Below are 23,245 nucleotides of genomic sequence, written 5' to 3' on the forward strand. Positions count from 1 at the left end.
GAACCAGATTGAAAGACATTGGTGTTTAGGGCAATGTGAGCACATCATCCTGCCTTACCTCCCCCATGACTCCTTACAGCCACTCTTAACAGACCTTTGCTGTTGCATTTAAGAAGATGGAAACTCGGGGGAATCCGACACAGAAGCCAGGCATAAATTAAAGATGTTTTGAGCTATTATTATCATAAGTGGCTTAAGTGCCTCCAGGCAAGCTCAATCTCACATGAGAGTCTTCAGCTTATGACGGTGAAAGAACAAACTGTTCTTGGGGCACTGACGCTCTTGACAAATATTTGTCTCTGTAATATGCAAGGTGAAGATGTCTCAGAGAAGAATACCTTTGTTTCGGTGCCAGTCTCTAATACTTCTTGTTAATGACATCCAGATTGCAGCGGCTGCACCAGTGGAGTTTTTATCAAAAACTTATTTTGCATGAAAAGTCATTATTCACAAGAACTAATTTTAGCAGCTTGAAATTTCCTGTTATTCCAGTTGCACCATTTCTCAATTTGAAACAGCCTCATTGTTGAGCTCAGCTTTTTACTGATGATGAGGTAGTTCTGATATGCATTCAGCTTAAAAGCATATAAAACATAAGAAGAGCAAGCGACCTCACTGGATTCCCAGCAGATGGATTTTGGAGCTGCCTGGGTCACAAGAGGGGTTACAAATGCCTGGGAAACTAGAATTCTGATCCCATGCATACCTGATATAGAGAAGATTAAGTTAATAATAGATGCAGAAAATAGAAAATCACGTTCCAGAGCTGAAAAAGAGCTTGGGGCCAGAGTGTGCTCTGCTTTAGCCCCTGATTATTTATAGTCAACACATCCTGCCTCTTCTGCATAAGCCTGAACACATTTTGCATTGAATTTTCTTCTACTTCTGTTCATTGATAGGACAGAATTATTGGTTTATTATTATTATTTATAAACAATGAGTATCTGAAGATAAATCTTGGATCATACTCTTTCCTGGAGCTCTTTGCTGCAGAGTTGCTGTTTAATTTCAAGTAGATGTGTGTGAAATCGTTTATATGATGTTTGCACAGAAGAATTAACCAAGGACAGTACAAAGCATGCTATGGCAGAAGTTTCCACCATCATCCCAGAGTCACGCACTGGGAAGAGCTTGGCAGGTATCTAGCCTGCCCCTCAGCATGACATAGTAGTTTCAGAGAGAAAGTGAGAAATATCTTACCTGTTTGGAACCGAAAGGCGAATTAGTGGAGGCAAAATATAAATATTGGGATTGCTCAGGATGTCACGGTTAAACAATGAGAAAACAAGCCCTAAGTTAGCTCTTGACATTGCTTACTTCTTAATTTATTCTTTATTCCCCACGTGCCCTTAAGGGCTCTGCAGTTTCGTGATGGCACCAGCGTCAGCCAGTTTGAGGATCTGTTTCCAAAATAAGAAAAAATACATATGTTCACTCGTACAAATAGCACTTGGATAACTTCCCACATCATACATCTCTTCCGAGTCTGATCTGACTGCTCAGGTCTTTGAGCACTTACTGAATCTTTTGCTCTAATCTCACTATAAAATTGTAAAACTTCCCCCAGGGAAGTGCAAATTGTATACTGAGCATGTGAATGGGTTATATAGTCTTTAGCATTGCCTTGCGAAATGTAAGGGGACTGCCATGGGTTTACTTTCTCTGCTTGGTGAGGAAAAAAGAGTTCCCTGTGTTCCCATTGTGCTTTCCTGATGCCTTCTAGAAATGACTTCTGGCAATATCTTTCTTCTGTACCTCCATCCACCTGCATCCCATTTTTTTTCAGGGGAAGACTGGGGATAGGAGGTTAAGGGCAAATCTATTGCTGATGTGAAAAGGTAGCTAAATAATTCTGGAAAGCTTTTCTTTGGTGACACTGCAAGAAAATGATGACAACTAATAGCTGACTGGAGCTCCCGCAGGACAACAGAAGATTTTTTTCACATTGAAGACAGGGAGTTTATTTTTGTATTTTTGCGTATCTAAAGAAAATCAGCAGAACCTCTGATAGTGAGGTCATTTTCTTCACACAGAAATCTCCCAGCAGATGGAAATGAAGTCAGTGGCTTTTTGATTCTCTAAGAATTAAATAAAACTTAATATGGACTTTGGAAGCTGGCCGAGTCATTGGAAGTCCAGCAGAATTTCCTCCAGCCATAAATTGTATGTTGGGCTAAATTGCTGGGGCTTTCCCATCCTTTCCTGCAAAGGCAGTTCAGGCTCTGAGTAACATTAAAGTTTCTGTGTCTTCCTAAACTGTATTTTCAGCTGATGGACAGCAGATAATTTGCATTTCTAGCTCACACCCTTTCCCTGTGCTAGCATGCCCTGGTGGTTCCCTTTGCACATGCCAGCTGTCATGTACTTTTGCTGCGGGTCCTTAGTAATTTGTGTCCTAGAGTCACCCTTGCAGGGAGCGTCCGTGCTGCCTGGGGAGGATTCACACTGGGCCCCAACAAGCACCGACAGCCCTTCCCATTTAGCCCTTGCTCACCTCAGTTCACAGGCCTGTTGGCATGAGATGGAAGGATGCCTCCAGTGCGTGTTCCTGTCCAGGATCGTTGGTAGCGCCTGATCACTTCTTAAGCGCTCCTGTTTGTCACTCAGGCTGTAGAAAAAGTAGCCTGGGTGTGAAATCCAGGGGGGATGGTGTCAGGGGCTCCACTCACAAAAGAAAGAGTTCATCTTGCCATTACTAATGGGCTCAGCACCTTCTGGAAGAAAGCTCCTAAAAGCCAGATTTGATGGCTCACCAGTTCCCATTTATTTTGCATCAGCAAGAGAAGAGCTGTGCCCCCAAAGCCTGTTTTCTTTGCTGTGCCGAGCTCCCACTGGCCCTGGGTGTCCTCGTGCATGATGCTGGGTGTCCTTGTGCATGAGTAGGCCTGGTGCCGGGCTCAGTGAAGTGTGCAAACCTGTCAACTCCCGTTCATTGACTTGGAGGTCTCCATCAGCTTCTGCCTCGTGCTTCCTTACTGCAGACCACCACAACACAGGTTCACTGTGCGTCCCATTTACTAGGTATAGTTCAGGATCTGGGTCTGATTTGCAGCTTTGGGAGAGAGGAAGGCTGCCACACTGCAGTGAGCAGACACGCTGGCCAGCGCAGCTGGCTGCTGCTGCCTCTCTCCGCTGTCCACAGCCCTGGTCACCTCATTGCCCGAGGCAAGGCATTGCTTGAGAGGGTGAAGAACCATTTGTGGGGAGGAATATAGCAGTGGACAGTAGAAATACAAGTGCAGCTATTATACAAGGTGTGCAGAGGAGCCGGGGAAGAGCAGGCTGGATGTAGGGAAGGGCGTGAGGGCTCTGGGAGGACTGGGACTCCCGCTGGGGTACATGCCCCTGCACTGCCCCGTTGCATGGTTACAGCAGAGGTGAGCTGTCACCCTCCAGCTCTGTGCTGCTCAGCAGTTTGCTCCTACCTTTTGCTGCCTCGAGCGTTTATAAATCATAGCAGCCCTAACTTGCACTCTTGTACCTTTGCCAATGTAATTAGTACACTGCACATTTTAAGGGAGTTATTTCTTTCTCCAGAGCTGCCTAACAGGGCCTCTGCATGCACAGTGCTGTCTGGTCACTGAGTGGGGAAGGAACATGCTTAACAAGAAGTGCTTTATCCAAGCATTTTGGTTTTCTTTAAGGAAAGTGCTGAGAAAGGCAAGAAATTACTGAAGGGCTATCAGGCTTCTTGTGTTGAGCCCACCAAGTCCCCCAGGGAAGAACAGCAGAAGCAATTGCTCAGTATGTCTTGGGAAGAGGCCATCGTCCTCTAGTCTGGTCACCTGTACCTCCACTGTCCTTGTGACCGTTGCACCTCTGGTGCTGTCAGCTTTGGGCGCTCCGAAACCACCAATGAGGTGTGCAAAATTTTGAGCATTATGAAAGGAGGAGGAAGGTGAAATCCATTTTGTGTGTGTTCCCCCAAGACTGTGGGACCTAAGCTCTGATATTTATCACCTGAAGGCATGTAATACAAATGTTCTTCAAAGATACCTGCAGAACTAGATCCAGGGTCTAGATTCAGTTTCTGTATTCAATAATCAACATTTTTTCCTCCGTCATCCGGGTGGATAGTGGCATTTAAGGGTTTATTTAGATGCCCAAAATTTTAATGGCCCTTCTCATTCTCTACTTTCACCTCTGGGTTTCAGCTAGGAATTCCTGCATCAAGCTCCAGAAGTTAACAGTACAAGAGCACACCTGTTAAGTAGGTATGCAGTCTTGCTTTGAAAGTAAAGCATGTCTGCCATGACGTTATCTGCCTTGCTTTTGATAAGCAAGGGACTGGCTGCAACAGAGCTCGTCCGCTTTGACAGACAGACGGATTTCTGATTCAGTCGAACCACAGTGGTTTCATGATAATGCTGCAAATTTCAGCAGGTCAGTAGTGATCTGACAGAGATCAGTACCTCATCTGGGATTTGAATGATTTATCAAGCACATTGACTCTTCAGAGCTGACAAAACATTGCTCCTTTTACCCTCAGGTGTTGAGTTGGTTTAAATAACCTCCAGGGCAGCAGGCTGGCTTTGGGTTATAAATAACTTAAGCAATAATTTCTTACAGTATTTTGTTTTGTTTTGGGGTTTTTTTTTTTTTTTGCTCTGTTTGTGCTACAGCATGATGCTTCAGCTAAATCGTCAGTCAATTTGTAATGGCTGGCTCTCTCCAATTAAATACTGAAGTTGATTGACTCAAGGTATAAGAAAACTGTGGGAAAAAGATCACTTCAATATCAGAGAAGTATGTGAAAGAACAATTTACACCACAGACTAGAGATAAGGGACAAGAACTGGGGTATCTCTCTATAGAAATAATGGAGATAAAAAGGCCTGCTTAACCTTGAGCGGGATGTTTTTGTTCAATACCTTGGACCAGCCTCAGAGGTAAAGCTGACATTTTGCAGCAATGATATTAAAACCTATAGAAAGGAAATCTTTTCAGGTGTGTATGCAGAGAGGTGTAGACTATTTCACACAGCGTCAGCTGGACATGAGGGGGTCTCTGGTACGCAAGTTTTGTAGGTGCATTCATTTACTATCGTGCTGGGTGTAGTTTCCCTTGCTAAGAGCTTCCTGGGCTGGAGGTACCCTGTACCTGCATGGCAGCAGAGCAAATGTCCTGCTGTTGGCAGCACTAGGAGGGTGCATCCTGAATATTTTAGTTAAAAAGCAGCTATTCATTAGCTCTAACTATGCAAATAACGTTTGATGTTCTGGTTGTCCTGGGTCTAGGTTTTCTGAGAAGTCTGATTATAAATACTTAGGATCAGGGCAGGACTGTCATTAGCCTTAGGCAAGGTGGCCAGTTTGATGGGAGCAACAAAATCATTTCTGGAAATAAGAGAGAGAGATCCCCTGCAGCAGCAGTAGGTCTGCGTGCCACCTCTGCATCCTCTGCAGCAGAGGTAGAGGGACTCTTCCAGACGTCCTCTTTCTGGGGCCTTGGGGTGCATAGATCAGCATGATCTGCAGACGTGTCCTGCTGTCTGAGTGATAGCTCTGCTTGGCTCTTTGCCCTGCTTTGCACTAGCCTCTTCCCGTACCGCCCTCGTGCTGGAGGAGAGGGAGATTCATGCAGGTGGCAGGTCACCTCTGTACCTCCCACAGAGGCAGGAATGTGCCCTCTTCCTAGGCAGTGACATGGTTGGACTCTGGCTGAAGTTGTTGCAAAGAGGGCAGTGGGCTGGGAAACCATGCTCTTCCTTTGTGTACGCTGTTGGGAAACTTAAGAGCTGGTGTTGGGCATGGGAATTTGCCCTTAGTCAGGGTTGAGCAAGAAAGAGTTTTAGGACTGAGTCTTTTGGCATCCCAAATACAAAACATTGGTCATCAAATTATCCTTCGTTTTTGTCCAGTGTAACCATTTATCCCCTAGAAGCTGTGACAATTGCTGCTATGTAAAGGTGCGAGGTGCCGAACTGGGCACATTGCTTATGACTCAGATTAAAACTGGCTATAGACAGAGAGCAGGTTGATAGCCTATAGCTAGAGTAGATGGATGTGATCGTATAGAAGTATATACATTTGCCTGTATTTTAGTATGTCTTCCCCCACCTGCTCCAGCATTGCTCTTCATGACAAGAGGTCTTTTCTCTGGGTGTGCTTTGCCTCATATGCTGTGGATGAGTCCCAAGAGCACTGCTGTTGGTAGCAGTTCTTCAACAGCGGGTCAGAAACTTTTTTTTCCTACAACCTAAAGAGCATTTGTCTTACTAGGTGTACAGTGAACCTTCCTATATAGCTAGGGTCTGTTGCACAATATAGAGACCACTGGTAGTGCTCAAAGTCTGTCATGATGCCATGGATGTGACTGTGTAAGTCTCATCTGCCTCTGATGACTCCCTGGTTCCTGAGGCATCGTGGTGCCTGCTTGTCTGAGGAGCTGCTGCACTGCCTCTCCACCTCTCTGGGAGAGAGTAAAGCCAAAGTAAGAGGCTTGTGTAAGATGGCAGGTTAGAATGATCGAGAAGGACAACCAGAGCAGCTAAGCTAGTATGAAGAAGAAGACTCGCAGATGTAGAAAGGCTGTGTTTGAAGGAATGAAGGGGATTGCCTCCCTGTGGATGTGGAGCATAGCCCATGAAAGTGCCTATTAGTGCACACGTAGGAGAGGGTGCAAGGGCTTGTGGCTATACGATAAAATTATTCCACTGCCTAAACCCCTGTGGCAAGACTCTCAAAAGCATGCAGAGGGAGGTCAAGATATCCATGTGAGTCTGAGTATAGGACCAGCTTCACTAGGGTTTCCGTGTCGAATTCCTCTGGAGAGGTCTGTTTGTCCAGGATGGTGCTGATCTTACAGAAGTGGGTTTACATACTCCTGAACAAACATCTCTTAGGGTGGCATTTGCCTGCTTGGAAACGTTAATGGGGCAAGTCTTAAACATGAGTTTCTTCTTCTCCTCCCTCTCCCTTTCTCCCTTCTTGTCAGAGACAGGTCAGTGTGTCATGTGTCTCCCTCTGTATTCTTGATTAGGCTCTGTGGATATCCCCCCTTCTATGATGAAAATGACTCCAAACTCTTTGAGCAGATCCTTAAGGCAGAGTATGAGTTTGACTCTCCGTATTGGGATGACATCTCTGAATCTGGTAAGAAGCTACTGCTAATTTAATTGCGACAGCTGTATGTACATTCATACCTGTTATAGATATCCTCCATTGTGCATGAAAATGAGCTTTCCATTGTGTGTGGAACTGCCTTTAACTGAAGATCGGTGGGAATGTGCATTTCTCTTAGCTCAGACAGTTATGGGAGGTTGTTTCTGCAGGAGAGCAAATTAAGTACCATTTCATCCAGTCACGCACAAAGCACTGCAATGTAGCTGGGGCAGAAGATTAAGAGAGCAGAATTAGCCTTCAGCCCCAAGAAGACAAAGCAGTTTAATTTTTCCTTCACATCCAAATAAAACACGGATGTTTTATTTGTCACTAATAAGAGAACACAACCTGGTTCAGCTCTCTTACCAAAACCGTGCTGCTGCTCTGAAGTGAGCCTGCAATGGTTACGGGAAAGACGAACTCAATAAATTAATGGCTTCCAAATGGGGGGGGGAAAGGTTAAACAGCAGGGGGGAAAACACTATCAAGTCTCTGAGAAAGGAAGGAATTTTGTCCTGTGGTCAGAGCACAGATGCCGATTTAGTAACTGCGAGCGCTGCCTGCATGGTCTCATCCGGATAGCTGCTCATATGTTCACCCAATTCCTTCCCAGTCCAGAACCATTTAACCCATTAGCACGTGGCTTTACCCTTTCTAGTAACTCTAGCAGAGAGCCAAACAAACTGCATTGTACATGTACATGGACCTGAAGGCATTGGGATCCAGCACGGCTCAGCATCTGCCAGCTTGAACCATGAGCGTTGGTGTCTCTACATGACCACAGAAGCATGTTTGGTATTCCACCCTGAATGTGCCACTGACTTGCTGTGTGGCCTTCAACGGGTCACGTAAGCGTGGTGTTCTTGCTGTATCTGAAAAGGGGGAAATGTCTGCCGTTTCACTTAGGAGAAGAAGTGAATTCTAGGGAAATTTTCTGATGGGAAAATGTCCCCAGAAGTACAGTTTCTGGATTCATTAGTACTACTAATTAAAGCAGGAGAGACGTAAAAAGAACTGCTTTATTTTAAAGTTGACCATATCCTGTAATTTCCTAATAGAACAACATTTCATGCTGCTTACATCTGTTATCCAGATATTACAGTAATGGACTTTTTAAAAATACGTGTAGTGAGAGGTTTTTTTAAGCCTATCAGGATTTTGAGAGAAAATACGAAGGTCTGCTGGCAGACCTCTTTGCATTTTTGGGGGAATGTCCATCACCTAAAGCAGCACAAAGAATGTCCGGCCATATTTGGCTTTGCTGAGGCCCCTTCAGCTACTCTCTCCTGAATCTACTGGATGCACGCCATGCTGTGATCTTCCTCCTCTCCGTTCCAGCGCTGACCAAAACCACACTACCTCATGCCCAAGGGAGTTCATTTTCCTCTGTAACTTGTTTTTATAAACGTGCAACATATTCTCCCAACTACCCGTACGTGCAGTTGCTTGAAACGAACAATGAGCGGCTCCTATTGCAGACTTTCTCCAAGCCTTTCCTGCTAATTGTATCAGCATCTCCACCAAAAACAAGGTCAGAGGCACCTGACTGACCAAGAGCAGGGACCTGGCAGCCTTGAACTCTCCTGACCCTGAATTATTCACTCCACTCTTAAGTGTAGCTGCTGGAGTAGAGGCCTTAGGCTTTTAGCTGCCATATGAAGTAGCTTGGGTTTGGGTCACATCCATCAGGTAACCTACAAATGCCCTAGGACGTTTTTCTGGCAGCGTGACTGAGTGGCATTGAATGGCCTGGGTCCATACTGTTAAACCTCCTTTTGCCTCCACAAAAAGGATATACATGCATCTAGCTTATGGGAAATGAGCTGTGCTAATTCCCAAAACGTGCCAGGGAGTTGTTTGGGAAAGAGCTACTTGGTCTCAATGAAAATTGTAGTTGTACCAGGGACAACTCAGCAACAAAATAGGTGATGGCTTTCCAGCATGCGGGAGCATTTCGTGGCACTACTCAGTTTACTAGTATAGATACAGTCTTTGCATTATCTGAGCAACCTGTCCCATACCTACAGGGAGTTCTGTCAGTAACTAGGTTGCTGTACGATATAGCTGGGAAACTTAAGTGTTTTTCTGATCATCCTGCAGCAGAACTGGGCATCAACCCTATTGCTTTGAATTATTTTGTCTTTTTTTTTTTTTTACAGCTAAAGATTTTATTCGGAATTTGATGGAGAAAGACCCTAATAAAAGATATACCTGTGAGCAAGCAGCACGGCATCCTTGGTAAGCAAATTTCACACTGCTGTGTGAAACTGTCACGACAGAGAGCATCATTTATGTTCATGAGTGGAAACAGGTTTTCTGCTACGTAGTACGCTAGTCTCCACTAAGTAACTCTGTGCTCTTATTCTTACGCCTATATTTGTCCACCAGACATTCCTGGAAAGACATGATAGTCTTTAATCTCATGTACAAACCTGTTGAGTACCTGTATAAGGATTCAGTGAAATGCTGCACTGTGTTGACTGTAGTGCCGCAGTGGGATACACCAAAATTATTGAATGCAGAATTTGAATGTGAGGGCAAAAGCTCAGCTAGGAGTCAGCAGAGGTGGAAAAAGCTGCTATGTACTTGCTCATAAGGTCTTCGCCAAGATAGTATCAGAGCACTTAAGAGCACCCTTGTGAAGCAGAAAGTCCTTGTCTTTGTTTCACACATGATGACGGTCCACTTCTTCACTCCAGGCCCTTCAGGAATTTAACTGATGCTTGCCCTGAGGACCTGGTCCAGCTGTTTTCCCTCTCTTGTCAAACGGAAGCGATAGGACCCTCTAGAGAAGGATATGCTGATGTAGGATCTGAATTGGCTGTGGCAATGCTCTCTGCAGTGAGAATTTAGATCTCTGTTCAGTGCTTTAGATTAGATAATGCTTTGCAAATGGATGACTTGACTAACATTACCCAAGGATTATGTAGCTGAAACAGGAGAATGGCGTTTGTAGCCTTAACCAGTCCTGTGTGACTGAACATCAGCTCACAGTGCTAGCCGCACCCAAAAATAAACTTTCAATATAAATTTTTTAGGGCATGGCCCATTATATGCAAAGCAAGCTATTATTTTTGGACACTGTCGTTATGATAGCTGCAAAAGAAAGGAGTCAATGACATGATATTTTCAACGAAGGCATGCATTAGACTGTGTTTTTATGCTATCACAATTACCACAAATATCGTTCTTTTTTGCAGTTTCTGGAGAGCTGACTGAATAAGAGCATTAGCCTGTGTATTTCCCAGGGAAGTGAAATTCTTCCTGAGCATACTTAGCCACTCGTAAAAGCCACTGAGCTGGTGTCATAACTAGTTCAATAGCTTGATGGACTGCAAAGCTGTCCTGGTGATGGAATCTGAATCCAGTGATTAGTATTGAGTAGTATAATTGAGTGTAAAATGCATGCTCGTAAAAGCACAGGCATAGAAGTTTTTAATGGATTTTTAAGGCAGCACTATTTTCTAGTGGCAGCTGAAGACATGAATTCAGGAGAGAGAGGCTACATCCCCTCTGAGGCAGGGGAGCTTTTCCAGCTGGGGCCATGGTCATTGCTGCTGCCCCAGCCGACATGGGGTTTGAGCACGGTCCTCCACCTTTCCAGCGCTTAAAAGGCCAAACTGGGATAACAAGCCTGGCATTGAGCATAAAATCATGTTAAATTTCAACATAGAGTAAAACTTACAACTGGTAGCTGTAGAGCAAATATTTCAGTTTGGCTTCAGGGAGTTTATGACCCTCTCTCTGACACTCGCTGGTTTGTCTCATCTCATTGCTGCTTTCAGTCCTAGGACAGAATGGAAAATAAATCCTTTCAAAGCTTTTTACAGAGGTAAAATCCCATTCCATTTACCATTTGCATTTACCAATACGCAGGCTGATGAATTACCCCTATCATTAAATAACAATTTGGCAATCATGAAGCAATTCGATAAGCTGTAACCACAAAAGTTTTAGAAATACAGTGAAACGGGACTGATTTCTTCATACTGGGAATGATGTACCGATGCCTGACTGCGGATTGTCAGAGAAGCTGTGAGTACAAATTAGACTGAAGATAAGATTGAGGCTCAGCTTTTACAATTTAAAAGGTTTTAGGAAAGGCTTGAGATGTAGAAGACAACACAAATCCTCAAGAAAAACAAGATTCTTGCTTTTGGTCGTTCATATAATGACAATGAGAAACATTTTGCAGATGATTATTAGCTAGATCAGTGCTTGGCATCAATACAAATGAAAGATGGGGAGAAGTCAAGACTTAGGTCTGCCCTTTCTCCAGTGTCCCATCAATAAGTGTGTTTCCAATCAGTAACTGATGTCGGTGTGACAAAAGGAAATTTGGGAAATGAAAGCCAGCTTTTGTGAGAGGAAAAAATGCGTTTTTTTAAGTGATACCGACCTGAGCCTCAGGAAATTAAACAAGTTACAAAAGTCAATATTAGAAATACAGAATAAACAACGGGAATGCAACTCCCAGCAGAGAATGAGGTGACCATTTGTATAACTAAAAGACAGATTTTCCGAAGCCTTACATCCAAGATACACAAAGTGTATGCATCCAGCTCTTGGCCCAGCTACATCTGTGTTGGTTGCTGGAGTGCAACAAAGAAACGTGGCACTTGTAGCACACACAGCTTCTGGGCCCTCCTAAAGGAACAAAATGATAAAAAGTGTTTTCATTCCTTCTTTTTTTCTTCTTTGCATATCATGGCTAGAGGCCAATGGAAACTCATGGGTTGTTCCACAGTTTTTGGTATATTCTACAGAATCCTATCTTCCTTTTGAAAACAACCCCCAAAACAGGGTTTCCACCCATTTCTCTGGCAGGAATCTTTCTGCCAGCCTGATTTACCAGGCATTAGCCATTCGCAAGGCTACCTCCCTGCTATGTAAAGCATGGCTCGGGGCAGCCTTAGAGATGTCCGACATGCGGATGACACCGTAGTAGGGAGGCTTAAAATTTTCTCCATATTTTCACCTCTCTGCAACATTAAGTGCAGGCTGTGGCTGGCGGTGCAGGCAATATGTGTTAGTAAAATAAAGAGTGGAAGGGTGATTGTACAGTGAAAACTAAGCATGGAGGTGTCAGAAGATCTAGTTTCAGATCTGGCTCCGTCCTCACCAGTGTGCTCACGAGTAAATGACTTGATATGTCATTCCCCGTTCCTCTGAAAAACTTCCTGTAACATAAATGTTTCAGTTATCGACCTCTCCGGAGAGTAGTGCAGTGATTTTTCTGAGGAGTTGGATCCTGTAGTGATAAATGCTAGTAAAATGCCTTTTCGGATAAGCATCAAGGCTACTCACCCGGATATTATCTCTTATTTCAGACTTAATGCTAGGATCTCCTTCTGCCAAGCCACTGCTCAAGAAGGATTTTCCTTCCAGATTGCTTATGCCAGGAAATAATGAGGTTTTTACTGCTTTTTTTCTCATTCTAGCCATTGTATCTATTGCAGTGGTGTCCTCACCTTCCTTTTGAACAAGGGGAAGAAGACTTTTTCTGTGGATGAGGAGGAGAGCTCTGGGCTTCCTCTCAGCGGTCAGCTCATTTCTTTCCTCAGCCTGGATGTATTTAAGCTTCCAGCGAGTCCAGGCTTGAGGTCTTCTGGCTCATAGTTGCATTCAGGGTTGCAGCAGTCCAAGATAATGGTGCAAGTGTTTAGTCAGTGGAGAGAGGCTACCAAGACTTTTATGATGGGAACAGCCCCTATCACCTTTTTATATGAACACTCATCTCGGAGCATGCATGTCCACTGCAAACCCCACCTTCCAGTCTGTCTCCAAAGTGCTGCCTTCTCCATATGTGGCAAAAGGTTATGAGGTGCATAACCCTATCGACTCGGCATGAGGAGAATCAGAGCAGGCTTCCAGGAGTCCCATAAATGATATGTTCTTGGAGAGCACGTATACTTGAAGTGGCCCTTAACAGTATCGCATAAAAGGTATCTTTTGTCTGCAAGACCAGTAGAAGAATGTAAAAGGAGACGCATCTTTGAGCCATATAGTTGACATGAAATGAAGTCCTGAGTCGACTGAGGTTGATAGGAATTTTGCTACTGACTCCTTTGGGAGTTGGGATTTGGTTCCTTATCTCTACCGCTGAATACAGAGCATCTACTCAAGTAACTGGTGCTGTACAAATGATAGATAATTAGTATAACAGATGAGGTGAGTCCATTTAGTGACGTTCTCCAGCTTTCCTCCTCCAGTGAAATCTTTTCCTGAAGTGTTAGATCTTTGGGATCAGCCACAAACAATTAGAAAGAAATTTATCAAAGCAAGAATATTTACAAATACATGATAATTAGATTGTGAAAAAATACTTAACTGTGCAAGAGATGGCTTGCTAGCCATGAGACTTTGTTGTTTCACTATAACATTTGCAAAGATTAAATTGATTCCAAAATATACCTCTGATTTTAATTACCAAGTTTTTATTAAAAATTTCCCAACAAGTAAATTGGTAAGACTTGCAAGAACTGGATCTTGCAAGATGCTATATTTTTGCCTTTGAGGTTAATAATCTCTTTGCATTTTGGGAAACTACTCAAGAATATCCAGCTATTCACATGACTAAATGTTTGTACAGAATCAGACCCTAAAAAAAGTCAATATTTCTATCCAATGGCCCATTTTTCTGTGCTGTATCTGCTCCCCACATGCCTGCATTTACGTGATGTTTTTCTATTTATAATCAAATGGCCTTGGCAGGGGGACGGTATGTTAAAATTGGAGTTGGCAGAAAAGGAGACGAATAATTGCAGTGAAGTATGGTAGCAGAAACAGTACAATAAGTAAGACCTGTTGGTATAGTGATTATACCCCAGCCTGCGCAATCTGGACATTTACACAGATTTCTGCAGTTTAACATATAGGTGATTTATGCTTTCTATCGGAAAAGTTATTTATTTTATAGCATAGCTTTCACTTAAGCTTGCAGTGTTTATGATGTGTTGCGAAGGTGTAATGTTCTGTTTGGTTGTTCCATTGTGACTTTTCAAAAATGGCATGGAAAATGAAGGTAACAAAAGAGTGGTGTAATTTTGCTGCAGCTTGATACATTTTAATGTTTTGCAAGCTCATATTAATGACAGCAATTAAGTTTATTAAATATATTGCCAGGTCAGAATCCACATCCTGTTCTAAGCCAGTAGCTCGGTCTGCAGTGAATAAGAGCAAACAGTGGAAAACTGAGGACCTGGTTTTTCCAGCTGTAGGATAACACTGAACTCCCTGTGAGGTCAAGCTGAGTCCTGCAGGCCCAGGACCAGCCTCAGATTCAGCTTCCAGCCTTGGGTCAGAGGGAGTGAAAACCATTCTCAAAGGGAGCAGAGAAAGTCCAACAGTTAAGAGGGTGGTGTGGGGCTTGGAGGGTGTGCCATGAATTTATTTGCTGTGTCACGCATTTCCCAGGTGACTGTAAATGGGATTTAGAGCTGTGCGCTGAAGCCTGTCACAGCACCAAAGACAACCTGGAAGATCTATCCAGCTCTCAGAGCACTGTAAATTGACGGGTGGTTTGTGTCACCACCCGGTATGGACACAAAGACTGTATAGGAGAGAAGGAGGCTGCAGCACCTAAATGAGACCTCTTTGTCAGGGGATAGGACTGTGGCCCTCACCCTTCTCCACTGTCGGTAGAGGGGGAGGGCAGATAAGTCAGATGTGCCAATGTCCATCCTATGTCCTGGAGAAGGCCATTCTCAGTACAGGCCTGGATCTCAGCTCGCATATGCAAAGGGGAGGGAATCCGATGCTACTTTTCAGAAGTGTAGGGAGGCCACATCTGGGGAAGGCTGTGAGTTACCCACATGTCCATGTGTCTCTCGGAGAGACTTGCAGGACACAGAGGGGTCATCCACGGCTTAGCTTTCCCTCCCCGCCTACGCCTAAAATTGTGAGGCTCTGATAAGGGCTGAGCCTCTGCAAATTGTGACCGTGACCCTGAGTGTTTATTATGTGTGAGAGTGCACTAGCCAGATAATAATTTCCACCCAGGGAAAGGACATGGTTTATAAAGAGCTCAGTTCTCAGACAATGTTGTTTGAAGTGTGAAAAGGGCTCCCTGAAGGGAACTGCTGATGTTTACAACATTAAATCAAACTCTTATCTAGTGCATCCCTGCACTCTATTTATTTTGGAGCATTGCTGATACCATATGTGTGTGTGTGTATTTATACACATGCGTGTGTGTGTGTGTGTGTGTGTATATATATTATCAGAAGAGTTATGATCCTTCAGTATTATCCATTAGAGCTAACTCCATGTTTCCTGTCATCATACTCAAGAGTATTTCCAAGTCCTGTTTGGCCAGCACAACATTTGAGTTGGCTGCCTTCACTGAGTATGAAGGTTCAGAAAATAATACCAGATGAAAGACCCCGCCTGCCATTGCGGGCAGGGAGAAACGTGTGCCTGCAGTCTGTTAACACAGAATCATCCATAAGGAAACTTACTGTTTTTGTCTTTGTCGGAGCTTAGAAGTGCTGTGGCTAGATAAATTGCTCTAATAGCTTTGAACCCAGATACAGAGCTAGAATAAATTTGAATATATGAAATAATATTTGATCGTTACATTAGATTCCTCTCATATGCAGGGCCAGATTTGTTGCAGTTATCCACGAGAAGTATCCTCGTTCTCTTCAGTGGAGGTACTGTGAAGGCGAGTAATCAAATTGTGGTATCCAGTTCTACGTGTTCCTGGGACTCCTTAGTTCCTTCTAATGGCTCAGCCCCTTGGAGGCTTCAGCCGTTAATTTCTGAGAAGTTCATTAAACTCAGTCTAATACCTGAACTTCATAAAGTCTTGTTGGCAGCTACAAAATAAACTTCTACAGAGCGACTTGCTCTGAGACCTCTAATGAAACCCAGTCTTTAGGGCTTCTCTAGCTCTTAACTTTTGCACTGAGGCCATTTTTGCAAGACGCAATTTAGCGTCCTATGTGATATAGACACTTACATACTTGGAACTGGATGAAATACCAGCTTCAACATAAAGTTCACCAAACAACTGCCAGGATGTAGCTGCTTTCAGGCCCTGCAAAAGAATGACCCAGAGATAAAACCTGGTTACAGTCAGGGTAATTAATCATTGCTTGATTATGGGTGATGCTCAGCATCATACTACTCTAATTTATTCAATTCTTTTTGTGTGTGCATGTGAGTGTGTGGTAGGTAAAAGTAATATCTTTTACTGGGCTAACTGATACAGTTGGAAAAAACAAGCAAGATTTCAGAAAACAATCTTTAGTCCTGACACAGTTAGCTTCAAAGTTAAATTCAAACTTAAGAACTATTGCTTAGATTTTACCTAGATGCACATAGGTTTGACCACCTCAAAAAGAGAGTATGCTTGTCTCTCAAAGCACCTGCGGCAGACTGCTGTGGAAAGGTATGTAGTGCAAGTACAAGAGAGGGAGGAAAAAGGAAAGTTAAGGTATTTCTCTCCTAAAAGAAAAAAAAGCGAGATGGTTTATAGCCTGTGGACTTGGAGGGTTAGTGAATGGTGGGAGGGAGATTATTATGTGCTGTAAAACTAGTATTTCTATTAAATCTCATACATCATCTAAAGTTCATGATTAAATAAACTCAGTATAGATGAGATGATGCTCATGAAACCCTCCTCAGGTGAGTTTGTGTGCCCAAGAGGTTGATCTAATTTTTTAAGCTCTGCCCGTTGATCTAATAAAAGATAGGATTTCTGCCTGCTAACCTCTCTTGCCTGTGTCCTTAAACCACCACATCTTCAGCAGAACACCACCAGAGAATGGGCAATAACAGTCTTTTGGGGGTTTTCTTAGGTATTTTATAAAAATTTGAAGATCCTCCATGTGCAAAATACAGTATAAATACACAGTCTTCTTGTTACTGAACTGTTGTACTGTCAACAGGATAGTTCTTCAGATGCTGTTTGGAAGAGCTCTGGTTTTGGTGGCCTGGGCTGCATTTTGGGCCATGCTGTTAAGCATCCCAGCACATGTTCTTACATGTTCTGCTGCACTAGATTAGCCCTAGTGTTGCTGTTATTTTGCTCTGATTAAAAACTATCATCTGAAAGATTATTGCTTATGTTTCTGAGGAGACCTTAGATCTAGTATGATCTCTGTCACTGCAGTGTTCCGGGGCTTCACAGGGTGTCTGTCCATCCCCTTGTGAAGTAAACATGTACTACTCTCCCTGTTTGAGAAACACTGAAGAGCGAGATTGTTTTTCCAGTATTACCAGAATTGCTTTGCAAACATAAAGTTAGTGATGGCAGAAAGTTTGTGAGCTACTGGAAATCTTATTGAAACCAGCAAACCAAACCTCACCATCATTTCAGAAAGTGATCCCTAAACTCAAAAAAACATCTAGCATCTGTATAAGTTAAATGACTGATGAAAAGTTTCATATAGCAAAAATGCATTTTCAAATCCTTGTGGAGACTAACAGGAAAGATCTTCTGGGAGAATTGTCAGGGGTATCATATCCCAAGAACTTGTTCTGCCCATGTTTCCAAAATAAAATTTGACAAGTGGGAAATACGATCTGTTCTCATGCAGCTTGTTAACACACTTGTTCATAAAGTAAAATGGTTCATTAGCCTTGGAGGAAAAAAATGTTCCTTGCAAGTGTAAGTAATTTTCTTTTTACAGCTTGATCTTTACGATTAGTTGTTGGACAGATACTTTGGCTTGTATTTGTCTGCCTATTAAGCGTTTGGCTAAATGACTTAGTTTTCTTCTGCAGATTTGTAGTGACAGGCAGGGCTCCCAGCTTGTATGCTGTTGAGGGCAGGTGCCTTCACCAAGGAGGTGTTCTTGGGTGGAGCAGAGTGTTCATGACATTTTGGTAGTGGCTGTGACTAGCAGTTTGCAGTCTGCTTTGCATTCCCTCTAGGAAACTCTGTTAGAGCCCAGCTGCACCAAGAGGCTAAGCCGTGTACAAGGGTAGATGCATGAGTTTATGCACTCGTGCACCTGTGCTAACTAGCTGTGCAGGACAGGCAATACAGCTATACTCTCCTCAGGAGGCTGGCTCATCTCGGAACAGGGCACACAGTATTTGCCTGATGACACTAGAGTGACCTGGAGTCAGTCAGGGACACCCTGTACTGTGCCATTTAGGTCATATAGATGTGGCTGCAATAAATGGTTTGACACTAGAGAATCACAGAATCCCAGAATGGTTGAGGTTAGAAGGGACCTCTGGAGATCATCTAGTCCAACCTCCCCTGCTCAAGCAGAGTCACCTACAGCACATTGCGCAGGATTGGGTCCAGGCGAGTTTTGAATATCTCCACGGAAGGAGACTCCACTACCTCTCTGGGCAACCTCTTCCAGGGCTCTGTCACCCTCACAGCAAAGAAGTTTTTCCTCAGGTTCGGATGGAACTGCCTGTGGTTCAGTTTGTGCCCGTTGCCTCTTGTCCTGTCACTGGGCACCACGGAGAAGAGTCTGACCCCATCCTCTTGACACCCTCCCTTCAGATACTTGTACACATTGATCAGATTCTGCCCAAGTCTTCTCTTCTCCAGGCTGAAGAGTCCCAGCTCTCTCAGCCTTTCCTCTTAGGAGAGATGCTCCAGTCCCCTCATCATCTTTGTAGCCCTCCGCTGGACTCTCTTCAGTAGTGCCATGTCTCTCTTGTACTGGGGAGCCCAGAATTGGGCACAGTACTGCAGGAGAGGGGGAGGATCACCTCCCTCGACCTGCTGGCAACACTCTGCCTAATGCAGCCCAGGATCCCATGGGCCTTCTTGGCCACAAGGGCACGTTGCTGGCTCATGCTTAACTTGTTGTCCACCAGGACTCCCAGGTCCTTCTCTGCAGAGTTTTTTTCCAGCAGGTCAGCCCCCAGCCTGTGCTGGTGCATGGGGTTATTCCTCCTTCGGTGCAGGACCCTGCACTTGCCTTTGTGGAACTTCCTGAGGTTCGTCTCTGCCCAGCTCTCCAGCCTGTCGAGGTCCCTCTGAATGGCAGCGCAGCCTTCTGGTGTGTCAGCCACTCCCCCCAGATTAGTATCATCAGCAAACTTGCTGAGGGTGCACTCTGTGCCTTCCTCCAGGTCATTGATGAATAAGTTAAACTCATTCATCAGAAGTACAGAAAGTGCACTAAACAGCAGGTGCAGAGCCAGCTGCAGTGCTATATTTGCCAAGGGTTCCTTGTCCATCTAGGGGTATATATGGGTGAGATCCTCAGCAGTCTGGCAGCGTTGCCTATTTTTAGTGAAGGACAGGTGATGGAAAAGGGAATATGACGCTTAACCTAGATGCTGCCTCACCAAACTTTTAGCTGTCTGGCCCAAGTCAGAAATCCAGACTGACTTCTCTCAAGTTGGAGGAGGGTTGGTGTTCAGAAGGCAACCTCTTCAGGGGAAGATCTTCCAGTTCTCCTCGGTCAAACACCTCCCCTTCTCCCTCAACAGGTTAGGTAACGAAAAGACAGTGTCAGGTTCCTTTAGCCATTTAGGAGCTGTTTTACTCATGGTACCAGTTCTTCTATCTGCTCAAGATCAAGGTTATGTGGTGGTGGCGGTCAGCCAAGTGCCCTCACAAGTGCCCAGCTGGAAGTGGCCTACTCTGAATAAGAACCCTGCTCCTTCTTGCCTGCTTTTTTTCTGGTTCCAGTACCATTGAGTAATTGCATTTGAACTAGCTCAGTTGTAAAAGGATGGAATTGGTGGCTGTCCATTCTCGAGGGTTGTGGGATTAGTCCCTTGCCTTCCTCCTGAGAGTAAATAGTGCCTCTCATCTCTTTCACTTCTTGTGTGAGTGATAACAACAGAAAGGAGGGGAGTGATGTAGAGCAGACTGGATCCCAGCCAGCTATTAGTAGATGTGCAGTTGACATTAAGGTAGAAAGAGCTGCATGTCCTTTGAAAATCGGGTTACAGTTCAGAATGATCTGGGCAAAATGAAAGAAATGTCTCCAATTAATGGGACACATGAAAAGGAAAGAGCAAATTGGGATATGTAAGCAGAGTTTGATCTTTAAGAAACACAAAGTCATGCTGCTGTTCTGCTGCCTTAGTAGGAAAACAGTGAATAGTTTGGGTACTGTATTTAAGGAAGATGTGGACTAGTTGGAGAAAGTCCAGAGAAGCTCACTAGATCAGAGGATTAGAAAATATGAGTTATGAAGAAACAGTGAGAGAATTGGTTTGTTTAGTCTAGAGAAGAGAAGATGGAGAGAAGACATGATAACAGTCTTCAAATATGTAAAAGGATGCTTCAAAGACACAGGGAATAAACTACTTTCTATGTCTTCTGGGAGATAGTGAGGCATTGGAATAGATTGCCTCAGCAGTCTCCATCTTTGGAGGTCTTTAAGAACTGGTTAGCCAAATATCTGTCAACAATTATTTCAGCAGAGGCGGGGTGGAGGGATGAGCCAGATGACCTCTGAGTCTCTTAGACCCTCTGAATCTGTTACTGGAGGTCCCTGATCTGTGATGGCTCTGGGCCTAACAAGCGTCCTGCTTATTAATTTCTTATCAATTTCCATCACTAATAGACTTGGGGTTTCTACGTTGTGGCTAAATAATTGATTTCTGAAAACATGTGCTGTCACATATGACATAGGAGACAGTCTTTGCTTCCTTTGCTTTGCCTACGTTAGATAGCAATGCAGGATTTGCCCCGTGCATGGGCAACGTCACTTCACTGCAGTGCCTACTCTTCCAGTAGATCTCATGTCTCAACAAGTTAAATGAATTAATACAATTTCCTTGAAAAAAAATTGTATTTACTGGAGATTTGAACATGTCCTAATCTGTTCAAGACGTTGTCTGTGCAACATCAGTCAAGTTTTTAGGTCATGTGTTGTTCAGCTTAAGCTATTTGTACAGCCTGTGCTTCTTTAGTTAGTGAGTCAATGTATCTGCTCTACTGTAAATCCGCATTAATCATGACGAATAACTATGTACATTGCAGGGTGGCAGGAAAATCTCTAGTGCAAACAGAAATCAGACAGGTTGGAGTGGCTCTGGAAACTGCTGCATGGCTAAGGCTAAAAGTAGTCTCAACATGTTGATGTTAACTCTTTACATGTAAAAAAACAAAAGGGAGAATGTTTTCATCCAGGGCTGTAATGGTGACAGAAAGCAGCCATGCACCAACAAAGTAAGGTCATACCTCTTTGTAGCTGCCAGACCTACAAGCTTTATCTACGCTTTCTTTTATTGCCCAGGTTTTCCACTGTTGCTGCCAGCAGTGACAACAGGGGCAGGTTTGAGACCTCGTATAAATGAAATCATCATCACCATAGGAGCAATCACATCTTGGACCAACTCACTGTTGAGAGGAGTGCTAAAGGAGAGCATAAGATCTATTAAAACCTATCTTGTCTCTCTATTTCAGGATTGCCGGTGATACAGCACTCAATAAAAACATCCACGAATCTGTCAGCGCTCAGATCCGAAAGAACTTTGCAAAAAGCAAGTGGAGAGTAAGTGACCCATCCGCAGGGGCCAAGTTGTTGAGCTTTGAGATACAATTCTGCTAAGGAGGCAGGCATATATAGCTGTATATAGCTGCCTTTTCAGTATATTACTGCCTGAAATGCAAAACTGCTTTTTTTCACTCTGAGTTTCAGACAAAATTGTTGATCCAGTCTTTGACAGGTTGCATGGCCTCTCAGACCTTTTTTTGTAGGATACTGCTGATCGAGTGTATAAACGTAATGAGTTTGCGAGATCAAACTGGTGGCAGTCACATCTAAAAACACAAACTTTTAGCTGTGAAGCTGGAGACAGCACTGTGGTAGGGGCATGAAAATTTGGACGCTCTCTGTGCTGGCACAGGGAAGGACCTATTACCAAAGGTGTCCTTCTCTGTGGGCTGCCCCATCCCAAGTTATTGTTAGAAAGAGCAACAGGGTGCAGGACTGCGAAGGAATTGCATATGGGGTGGTATTGATGTTTCTAGCTTAAGAAACGGGCAGAAGTTTGGAGGGTGAGTGATGAATCCAGTTCTGGCCACAGGGAAAAATCAGAAGTAACCCTTGCTCCTCCTGCTCTTTTGCTTTCTTTTCCTCCAGCAAGCATTCAACGCCACGGCAGTCGTGAGACACATGAGACGGTTGCACCTCGGCAGCAGCCTGGACAGCGCGAGCGCCGGCGTGTCGAGCACCCTCAGCCTCGCCACGCCGCTTCCCGACGGAGCGACCCGCAAAGATTGTGAGTACATGGTGGCAAGGGCCGTCACCCTCCGCTGGCCCCCTGCGTAGGTGGACGAGCTGCTGGTGGTGCGTTAGCCCGAGCTGACACTGCTCAGCGTTTGTCCTGCCAGCTTTGCAGCAGCAGAAGAATTGAGGGGAATTGTATTTCTCTCTTTGATGCCCAGGCTGCAGTCCTTGCCGCCAGTAGTTTCTGCTTCGCATGAGCAGATGTTTAAAATAAAGACTGAAAAAGGATTGTGGCCTTCATTTTTAACTGGCCAAAAAAGAAATTCTGGGAAAATAGTTTATGCAGTAGGAAAGTGAGTCTTCAGCTCTCTGCATTTTGGGGAGGGAGAGACTGCTTCTTGTGGAGAACAGGGTCTTTTTGTTGGAAAAAAAAAAGCCAGGCCCCCGCAGCAAAACATTTTGTATTTGGTTGAAAATGGAAAAAGTTTACTCAATGTGTTTATGTTTGAGTTTTTCAGTTTTGTGATTAAAAGTTTTCTGTAAAAATTGGCCTGCTTTCCATTTACATTTTCCGTGGGGGAGACTGATACTGCCAGGCTGACCCAGCTTTGTTCTTACTGGGCCAAATTAAGCTCCTGTACTAAGAGGCTCATTTGTTTTAGCAAAACTCAGAGTCTGTACACCACAATGAGCCCTGGCCCACTGCCTTGTTTGCTCTATGCTATAACTGAGATTTTCAAGCTGCCTGATGGAGTCAGAGGCTTGGGATATATGTTTTTTCTGCACCCCGGGAGAGGAGACATGGCAGCAGAGGGATCATTTGGAAGGCAGAAATGCTTCCTTTGCAATGAAGCTTATTTAATCCATTGTTTTGAGCACTTATTCACCATTCCCATCTGTCCACTTCTAGAGACTTTTGCATCCTGAAGTGGAGGGATATAAACTTTACAATTGGACGAGGTTATTTTTTAATCGGATTTTAAGGTGCGGCACTTGAAAAGGAGCGCTCATAGCTTATACTCTTGCCCAGGG

The 23,245-nt window shown here is 44.1% G+C and overlaps 1 protein-coding gene across 1 annotated transcript in view; it reads left to right on the forward strand.

The window, feature by feature from the left end:
• CAMK1D (calcium/calmodulin dependent protein kinase ID) overlaps positions 1–23,245 on the forward strand; it is a 224,111-nt gene that overhangs the window by 192,065 nt on the left and 8,801 nt on the right. The window contains exons 7-10 of the mRNA XM_068912338.1: positions 6,982–7,094; positions 9,263–9,341; positions 21,448–21,535; positions 22,127–22,265. Coding sequence (XP_068768439.1) covers positions 6,982–7,094; positions 9,263–9,341; positions 21,448–21,535; positions 22,127–22,265 — 419 coding nt within the window. The remainder of the gene's footprint in view (positions 1–6,981; positions 7,095–9,262; positions 9,342–21,447; positions 21,536–22,126; positions 22,266–23,245) is intronic.

Source organism: Struthio camelus, chromosome 1, assembly GCF_040807025.1.
Source record: "Struthio camelus isolate bStrCam1 chromosome 1, bStrCam1.hap1, whole genome shotgun sequence".
Classification (NCBI taxonomy): domain Eukaryota; kingdom Metazoa; phylum Chordata; class Aves; order Struthioniformes; family Struthionidae; genus Struthio; species Struthio camelus.